General features: G+C 36.4%; 2 protein-coding genes across 2 annotated transcripts; both read right to left on the reverse strand.

The window, feature by feature from the left end:
* Nucleotides 1–1,253: 1,253 nt before the first annotated feature.
* On the reverse strand, nt 1,254–1,720 carry LOC110885044 (30S ribosomal protein S31, mitochondrial). Its single transcript, XM_022132742.2, has one exon. It carries the CDS (start codon nt 1,662–1,664, stop codon nt 1,407–1,409), a length of 258 nt encoding a protein of 85 aa, XP_021988434.1. The 5' UTR covers nt 1,665–1,720; the 3' UTR covers nt 1,254–1,406.
* Nucleotides 1,721–4,726: 3,006 nt separating this feature from the next.
* LOC110885043 (ubiquitin recognition factor in ER-associated degradation protein 1) lies at nt 4,727–8,772 on the reverse strand. Its single transcript, XM_022132741.2, has 10 exons — nt 8,621–8,772; nt 8,417–8,471; nt 7,580–7,657; nt 7,185–7,209; nt 7,075–7,107; nt 6,855–6,976; nt 6,628–6,758; nt 6,330–6,544; nt 6,037–6,260; nt 4,727–5,078 (listed from the first exon to the last, which is right to left on the reverse strand). The coding sequence occupies exons 1-10, from the start codon at nt 8,755–8,757 to the stop codon at nt 4,977–4,979; spliced, it is 1,122 nt and encodes a 373-aa protein (XP_021988433.1). The 5' UTR covers nt 8,758–8,772; the 3' UTR covers nt 4,727–4,976.
* Nucleotides 8,773–10,396: the final 1,624 nt, after the last annotated feature.

Genomic DNA, 10,396 nt, shown 5'->3' on the forward strand with positions numbered 1-10,396 from the left:
CGTTTTGTTCTTCTGTTGGTGCACAAAACCGATTTTTGGGCCAAATCAGATTGACTTTTAAAAAAAATAGAGGTCACAACCGGTTCGAATTAGAAACCAGTTTTTGGAAATAAAATTATTCCGTTGGTTTTGGCTCAGTTCGGTTTGGTTTTACCCAAACCAGTTTCTGATTGGTTTCGAATCTAGATCCGGTTCGGTTGTACACCTCTAGGTTATGTTGTGAAACATAAACATTAATCTTCCAATTAGAATAAAAGATATATAAATAAACAACAACGTAAAAGTGCAAATTCTTAACAAACTAAACAACAAATTCATATGTGTGGGAGGGAATATAAACCTTGGAATGTACAAAAGCACAAGTACAATCTCTTCTTCACAATTGAATTCACCCAAAATATCCACCGGTTTAAGTTGCAGACTTGCAACCACGGTTTTGAAAAATGAAAATGAAAACGCCTACAAGCATTCTCAGTCAACTGCTCTTAGATCCTACTATTGTCCTATATCCAAACAAAGATGTAAACGGTCCTACCAGTTAGGTTTCGAACAAAAATGACTTAAGTTCTACCCATATTTCCCTTGCCTTTTCTACAAGAAGACACATCAACATAACTCCACAAAATATCTCTCAAAATAGATAACCACCACCATATTTTTTATATATTTACTTGCCCTTCCTTTTTAATGTTATGCACTTGTCACAATTTGCAAATCTCAACATATTTCTTGGTTCTTCCTCTATATTCAAACCATACAACATAAACAAACAGCATGATAGGGTTGTGCAGTCCAGTTCTACCTCACAACCAAACCTTGTGTAGGCCGAGGCACGCGTAGCGCAAGAAAAAACCACCTTTTTTGGGAAATTTTGAGGCTGGGGCACTTGCCTCTTGTAATTTGGGTGTTTTTATGCATCAAACTGTTGTACGATAGGGTTTTTGGATTACACATGTAGATAAAAACCTTATTTATAGTTATACTTCGGGTAAAGGATGCTAAAAACCTATAAGATAAGTAAAAAAATTCATACGCTTTTGTGCTTTGCACTTTGCAAAGCGGTTTTAGACCTCGCTTCTTGCTTTTTAAAACCAAATAGAATGTTTTGGCTATTGAAATGCCTAAGCAATTTTCGGTTGAACATATAAAATAATTGAGCTAACGACTAGGTCCGATAATAACCAAAATGTTTGGCATTTTCTGATTGAATTTTAGATGTCAATCAAAGTAAATTATGTTCATAACAACAATAATTATAAGAGACTGATTGAATATAAAAGAGAAATCGAAAGCACAGCTGGATAAAGAAAGGATTATTCAGTAGCAAGCAAGCACATTAGTTAATTAGTATTTTTTTTTTTTTTTTGACAAAGAAAGAAAGAAGCAAGAAAGAAAAGAGGAAGAGATCAAATAAGTTTAAAAGGAAGAGGCCATGGAGTAGACCTGGGGAGCTCGAGCTTGTCCTTGATTCGTTGAATCTTCTTCTCCTTTTTGGGCCTGGAGTTTCCGTAGCTTCCTTTGAAAATCTTCCCCCTCTTCGTCTTCTTATCCCCCCTACCGCACAACACAGGCGCCGATGATGATGAGAAACCACACCGCTGCTCAGCCGTCAGGACCAGCAGTCGTTTCGCCGTCGTCCCCCATCGCTGCATCAACATTGCCATCGCCGCCGCTTAAACCCTAGAATAATGTCCTCCCTGATTCATAACTTATTACTTATTTAGGGGGTGTTTGGCCTAGTTTTTTTAACAAAGCTTATAGCTTTTTTAGCTTTTTTTTTTTTACAAAATAAGCTTCATTTGGTGTTTGTTTTAGCTTTTTAAACTTATGCTTATTAGCTTATATAAGCTAATTTGAATAAGCTTATTTGAATATGGTTTTTAAGCTTATTTGAAGAATGATAGAAAATAAGCTATAAGCTAATCCAAACACTTAAAAAGAACTTATCAAATGATAGAAAATAAGCTATAAGCTACTTTAAAATATAAGCATAAACCAAAAAATAAAAGCTAGGCCAAACACCCCCTTATTACTTTTATATAAGTTAACAGCTCATTTTTTAGAAGCAATCCCAAACACCCCCTAAAGTCATATGTGGGTTAAGTTAGGGGGAGCAAGTTTAGATCTGGATAAAAAATAATCGAGAACCGAATTTAAAATATACCCAACCCGACCTGAACACAAGTACCTAAATATTTAGATCGGTTTCAATTTTTCATATAAAATAGGGTCGGGTCGAGTCAGTTCTCGGTTCTTTTCATGGTGAAACCCGACTTAGACCTATGGACCGGAACCGACCCTATATTTAGGGTAGTGAATCGGTTCTGTATTTTATGTTTGATCGGTTCTCGGGTCGGGTAATGGCCGGGTTTTTCCTTTTGCTCACCCTTATGTTAAGTTATTTTACAAATGTTTCTAATTGTAAAAAGTGTAAGAAGACTTTATAGAGTGACAACTGACAAGTGTCCAAGAACCTAAAACCTAAACACACGTCATAAAGGGGCTTTATGAGGCGTTATATCACTAGAGTGTTTAGTCATAAAGCCTTTACCTCATCATTACTCAATTATTAATTTTCAATTTTTTATAATTAATTTCCAACTTTATAAATCTAAAAACCATTTCATTAAATTAAAAAACATTACACTAAAATAAAAAAAATATTACAATAAAATAAAAAAAACATTAAAATAAAATAAAAAACTCAAAGATTATATTTTTTACGATTCGCTCCTTTTTGCCAAAGTCATATTCAACGCTTTTCCGGTTAGGTGGTCGTGCGTTTTCGAGTAGAATTCAAAGTCATGAGCCCATTGTCTTTCCCGTATAATCTCGGTCACTTCCCGGTTCTCTTTCATACGTTTAGTCTCTAGTTTGTGTATGTCTTGAAGGCGTCGGTTTATCTCCGAAAATGCTTGAGTCATTTTGGATCCCATCGACGATGACTCGGGCCTTTTCGATCTTGCACTGTTTCTTCTTCCGGCGGGTCGTGGTAGCTCTTCCTCCAGAATATCATCGTTTACGTCGGTGTTTCGAGCGTCGGAGGTTGGCGTTTCGGGTTCACCCGACTTGTTGGTTTTGGATCTCTTTGACGACCTTTTATTTGCCGACCGCCCGGTATTCGTAGGGACGTCAGCCCATTTGGGGCTATTCCAAATAATTTGCCAACACTTTAAGTACGGGAAATTACCTTGACTAGCTTGATACTTGGTTAAGGCCGCTTGTGTAATGTCCTCATCCTTGTGGCCACTTTTCCATCCGGCTTTTACCCGTTGGTAAACGGATTGAAAATATGTACACTTCTTATTAATATCGGTCCACTTGCCCGATATTGAATTCGTCGGCCGGTATTCGTCTCCCCTACCCATGAGCCCGAAAAAAGTTCTCGGATTCGGTTCCAAAAGATGATTTTACTTTGGTTGTTTGCTAAAAAAAATAAACAAATAATTAATAAAAAATAAAACAAAAAAAAATTATACAAAAAAATTACCTATTTGGGGGTACTCCAATGTAACAACCAGACTTTTCGGGTCACTACTTGTCACCGTCATTTCATTTGTATCGCTTGTACTCCCGAGATCTCAATTATAGCTATGGGTTAACTATTTTAAACTATGTTTTCAAACGCTTATTACAACGCCTATTCCAAACGCAGTTATCGCATTTAACGCTCTTTACAACGCTTACTACTTAAACGCATTTTATCGCATATTAGATTACTTGTTTAGACTAAACGCTATCGCAACGCAAACTCAACGCAATCTCAACGCAAACTCGAAACGCGGATTTACTTTTATGTATCTTAGTTATTATGTGTGTTAATTATGTGATTACTTGTTTAATGTTATGTGGTTATCTCAACGCAACGCTTATACGCTCAACGCACACTCGCAACTCGATTAAATGCAACGCAACGCTTAACACACGAAAAGAAAGTTGAAAAACTAAATCGCACAACTCGGCTGATCGAATGGACAACTGATCGAATGGACATCCGCTCGGATGAACATCCGACCGGATGGCCATCCGACCACTGCCAACTCGCGCACCGACTTAACTCCCCTCTCACCCTATAAATAGTACCCGTACACCTCCTTTCACTGATTTGACATCTCCATCCGACCACACGCACTTAAGTCACTCTCAGTCACTTTTGCTCACGATTCAAGGCTATTACGTAAGTATTTCTCCTCAAACCATTATCACCAGTCACTTCTACATCATCTTCTCCATCAAAATCACCCACAAACACTCACTTCTCCATACAGGAAGCTCTGGTTTGATCTTGTACGCGCATGGTGATGGGCGTCATTTTGAACTATACCCTTCAAAAGCCTTAAATTGTATTAGGATTATAATGTAGCCATCACCAGCCTCATTGATTGCTAAGATGTACCTTAAATAACTCATTGCAATACCTTCTGTTAAGATAAGAGATAAGAGAAATGCAAAGTGATATATCTTGTAACTACATGGTTCAAGAGTGGTCAATGCCATCGAGCAAGATCGATGGAATGTTCGAAATCAAGGGTGGTTTGAAATCATGATTATCCTATTTGCAATCAATAACTGCAAGTGATCGATTCATGGTTAAGAAATTTAAAGAGACATATAAAGTATAAACAATACATAAAACCGTTGGATGAAAGCAACTTAAAAAATAGCGATGCCGTACAACTTAGCATAATTTTTTCTACTTCATACGATCATACATGTACAAATCATATCAACAAATAATGTTTATTAAATAAATATAAATAGATTTTGATAGTTTTACAATAAAAAACTTAAGCGTGCACATGAGGTCAACTCATGGTTGAACTCCTAGAAAACGTCAAAAGTATAATAATAAGACATGTATAAACACAAGTTTACATATAAAAAGACTAAATAGTTGCATAATAAATAAGAAAGCAGCCAACTCTTAAAGTTTTAGAAAAGTAAAGGTACAAAAGACATAAAAACAAGTAGAAAGTTCAACCCTTGAGCGAGTATTTCTTCCCTGTGAAGGCTTGGAACTTGCTCTCTTCTTTCTTCGGGGCCTCCTCTTGTTTCTTCTCTTTTCCAGCTGCAGCTTCCTGCAAAATATGTATCAACTTAGGCCATGTTTATAGTAAAAACTAAACATCAAAAGGTTTCTGTTTGGACTCGGTTATGCGGCCCAAAGGGGCACCTATAAAAAACATGTTAATATGGTTTGGTTTGGTTGGGGTCAAGAGCAGTCTCACTTGCTAAATTTGCTTGTGTTGTATGGCTATCCCATTATGATTTTTGACCCATTGTACAATACCATGTTTCATAGGAGGCATGTGATGTGTAACTCTTAATCTTTCGAACGTTCTTAATTAATGCGCCTACCTTGAACTATGAGTATTGTCAAATGGGTAGACATTTTTAGATGCTATAACTAACACATCATTTGTTGTCTAGTAAATATCGCTCTAGCTCACCTTTTGCACCCTAACGTATTATTACTGTTGGATGGATGTTTTAAATAAATTGTCTTTTATTGATGATACTCCCAAGGCCTAAGGACGTCATGTACACATACATGGGTTGGTAAGTTAAATATTCATTACACTAATCTTTCTTTGTGTATATCTTGATAATGGGCAGTCATTCTATTCCTTGGATCGTTTATGAGGCTCCAACTCAAGTCGGATAGAGATATGCCATGTATGAGCCCAAAAGCTAAAGGAAAACGAAACATGGTGGAAATCTCACACACTGAAAAAGAAACATGGTGTTTCCGTACGATATCGAGAAAAATGAGCCAAACTGCTTTACCTAACATTTGACAGGAGAGATGGGAGTTTTCTAAGCTGAAGAATGAAATGTATGACGGATCATCCAAGCAGATCTCACAGAATCATACTTGTCATGAACAAACACATCCAAGTTGATGGTCATAGTTTTAATTATGTCAAGTCCTTGTAAAATTTCAGTAATCTTTGCCCATGGCATATGGCCTGTTTTAAATTCACAAACTCAAACAACAAAATCAAACTTATATAAGCTGTAGAGGAGGAGTTGTACCTTTTGCTTTTGGGGGTTTGAACCAGAACCGAACACAAGCTTTCCTTGTAATTGACGAGATGTTGTTTGTGAAGTAGATGATGATGACTCACCAGCAGCAGCAGCAGCAGCAGGTTTCTTTTCTTTAGGTGGTGGCTCGTACTTCAAAGGCTTACCATCCAATCTTCTCCCTGATCCCGTGAATGGGTTGAACTTTGGCTCCTCGACTGGGGCAGCCTCCTCACCTATCATAACAAATGTCATCCTATATTGGTATGGCATGATATAATACAATAGAGTAACAACAAACGTACCTTGCGCTGGTGCCTTGCTTGAAGGGACAACTCTCTCAGGCTCCTTATAATCTAGAGGAGGAGCAAAGTCCACCTCACAGTCAGTTTCAATTATACTTATTGCGTGTGAAGGTTTGGATTCAATTATATCTATGTAATATTTCTTCTTGTTATATGCCACCATTATGCTATCTCCAGTAGTCAAGCAAGAGAAGTTCCTCAACGTTGTCTCTAGGCTGCATGCCATGCCCACATTATTATATAATTAATTACACAACTTATTTTATATTATTATCTCAATTGAATGGACCAAACTCACATTGCTTTTGGGTTGGAGATATCCAAAAAGTCCTTTGTGTGTGGCTGTAACTTAACATAAGTACCCTTTGGGAGTGTCACATTTTTCACTCGCACAATGTCACCTTCTTGCAAAAGCAAATTTTCCATCATCTATATGGAAATTTAGATGAATTTGTTTAGTAATAATGATCAAGCTTTTAACAAAAAAAAAAAAAAAGAACAGAAAAGAAAAGCAAGCACGCGTACCCAATAAGGCATATAAATCATGCCTTCTTCTGCAATGAACTCCAAAACCCCACAATGTGAAACTCGCTCGGTAGCAGAATTCCGTAGCTCAAACAACATTGGGTAATCAATTTGAAGAGAAGCTATTTATTGTAAACAAGTTTAGTTGTCACCATCATATCATATATATAAAGGTTATAATTATATTAAAGTATGCTTTTAGAAAGAATTATAAACTAACCAAGGCGATCAAGGGCTGAAGGTGGCATTATAACTGTAGAAAAAAACATCTGTCAGTAACTAACTTAATAAATAGAGCAAACACAAAAATAATAGTAGGATGCTACTCACTTTTATCACCATTCTCTAACTGGGGCTGCGACAAAGGAAACAAAACAAAACAAAACTTAGAATTAGAATAATAATATATTAAGCCATACATGGCTTAAAGAAAAAATATAAAATATAACCATATTATTGCAAACAGAATCAGGAAAATAAGCAAATTTTGTATAATGAAAAGAGATATGCATATTCTCTTCATTCCTAAACAACTGTCCAGCTATCTGATTTAAACCATTACTTTCGTAAATAATCGGGATCTCACTTTTACCAATCGACCATTTGAACTCCTAACATTTTGGAGGATGGGATCAAACTTTCTAAATAGCGCTTCCCACCCTACAGTGGTACAGATCATCTTTGCAAATGAATAAGAGATAAATAGCAAAAATAAAGTTCCCAACCTTATCAATAAAAGATGCAGGGTAGCATCGATATGTTTGCTCAAAGGATGTTCCATGATAGCCATAACCATCAAAATACTGCAATCACAAAGAAAACACTAATTTAATCCAACAAGATGATAAGAAATAAGAAAATGATACTACACAACTTATTAGCAAGAAAACACTTATCTACATTTGTAAAAGTAAAACCCAAGCAATGACACACACACAAAGTACAAGACCGCATAAGCACTCGTATGTAGTGTTGCCTGCAGTTACATAACCGCCTTATCATCATAGTTATAGCAATAGATCCGGATGTTTATGGTTTTGTTGCAGTTCTCTACTTAAAATTCATTTATGTATTGAACGATCCTGTATACACACACATAACACCTATTGGCGTCCAAACCGAAAACTTGTATTAAATCAAAAAAAGATCCACACTTGTTTGTAACATTAAAAACTGAGATGCTTATAAAGCTACTTGAACCTGGGTGGAGAAGCAAGGAGAGGGAACTATTGTACTTTTTAATACAAACCTCGCTCGTCCCATAAGAAAATAGTTATTTTATTCTATCTATCTATCTTTAGTACTTGTACGAGTTAGAAGCCTTCAAAATCAAAGCGGAGCTATTTCATATTGTATGGCAGACAAGTATGCGACTAATCAGAATGTCAATACCACCAACCAAGTATTAAACAAGTCATATCGAATTACCATCAAAATCGAAAATATCCCCCCCCCCCCCCCCCAATTCCAATGTTTGGAATTACATAACACAACAACAATAATGATAATAATACTAATCAGAATCAGAACCAACATATATGATAGATAAAGAAGAAAGATACCATGTTTACTCGTCTGATTGAAGAAACAAGCAGGCGAATTTCTGAAGAACAGAATCTGCGATCAGAGCAACACAAAATTATGCTTCGTTAACCATAAAAGGTGATCGATTTCTTAATATCAATCGAATTACAGCTACTGTTCACACAATTCACATCTAGATTATGAAGAATCAGAATAAAATGAATTAGGGGAAAAAATGTTACCGAGCAAGATGGATTCTGGAGAAACTTGGAGAACAAAAAACCCTTTCTTTAATCGGATTGATTCTGGAGGAGAAACTATAGATGAGGCACCGCTGGGTTTTGTTCCGTGTGGACTTTAGAAAATAGGCCCAGCCCATCTTTAATGGTTTTGTTACTTTATCTTATCCATATTCAAACACAATCCACACCAAGTAAAGACAATGTGAGCCTTTAACCACCTTGGAAATTGAATTTACCCTAATATGGATCGTATAGGCCTGTACGATGCGTACTGGTAAAAGGTTGTCTATCAACTCTGACAGATAGGGTTCACATGCAAACCCTATATGGATCGTATAGGCCTATATGATCTGTATCAAGTACGAGGTTACTTTCTGTCGGTCAACAGTGACATAAAGTGATTGAAAGTAACATTGCATCAGCCCTATACAGGTCGTATAGGCCTATACGACCCGTGTTGATCTGTGAATTTGCATTCTGCTTGGCCTTTATAAACGAGGAAAATGAAGACGATTCACATTCTCTTCGTTTTTTCTTTATATTCGATTCCACCATGTATTTGTTCAACCTTAATTACATTTTCGGCGAGTCGTACGACACAAACACGAGCACGTTTATTCCGGAAAGCAGTGTGGTATAACATTTTTTAACTTGTTTCGTTTTTTTTTTATTTATGAAATACTTAGCACAACGTTTGTATTAGGAGAGGCCTGTTGTCCCTGATTCTTACGATGGGAGAGGGAATGATGATCATGTGGAGGAGGTCGTGTCCGGCTTTCGTTCCCATCATAATGAATCGTTGTTGCCAGACCTCAAAGAGGTAACTATTTATTTACTTTTTTCTATTCGGCAATAAATTTACCATTAAATTTTACTCGTTGGTTTTTTTAGTTCGTTGAGCCCCGCCAACTGTTGTTGTCAAATCTGAACGAGGTAAAAATATATTTACTTATTATTAAGAAGGCTTTTAGATGTGTCGTTATCATTTAACTGTTGGTTTTTATCAGGTTATTGTGCCTAGCGATGATCATGGTTATGGGTGTCCGGATTATGAAGCCGGTTACGGTGCCTCATACGGACAAGAAGAATATAGCAATAACTTTTTCGTTAGTGATGCCTCAGGCGTACAACAAGACGTTGGTGAGCCTTCTTACGCGCAAGAGTGATTGGGTGACGAGCAACTTGCTTACCCTGAAGTTTCGTACAAAACTAATCAGGTACGAATGATATATATTTTGTTAAAATTATTACTATAAATGTTATATATTTTAAAAAAATGTATTATAAATGTTATATTTTTCTGTTAAAAGTTATTATAAATGTTATATATTTTTTAAAATGTATTATAAATGTTATATTTTTTTGTTAAAAAATTATTAAAAATGTTATATATATTTTTCACTTAGGATTTTATATCCCGCAATGAGTTCGAAGGTTGGGTAAAAAGAAGGGGTTTAGCCAACGGATACATTATTGTTACTAGACGGTCCAAGGATCACTGGACATGGCTCCAATGTTGTCGTAGTGGCGAGCATAAGAGTAAGGCCGTGGTTAGGAAAACCGACAGCAAAAAATGTGCATGCCCTTTTATGGTGATAGGTGATCTCGACCAAAGTCGTCGAGCTTGGCAGATAGATTATCTACACAAAAATTTTAACGAGAAGCATAACCACGACCCTGCTGAACATCTAGAGGGTTACGTGTATGCCAGGAGACTTACTCCTAATGAGTCTAGACTGGTGCAAGAAATTACAGATCAAGACATACATCCCCATA

The sequence above is a fragment of the Helianthus annuus genome, chromosome 10 (assembly GCF_002127325.2).
Source record: "Helianthus annuus cultivar XRQ/B chromosome 10, HanXRQr2.0-SUNRISE, whole genome shotgun sequence".
In the NCBI taxonomy this organism is placed as follows: domain Eukaryota; kingdom Viridiplantae; phylum Streptophyta; class Magnoliopsida; order Asterales; family Asteraceae; genus Helianthus; species Helianthus annuus.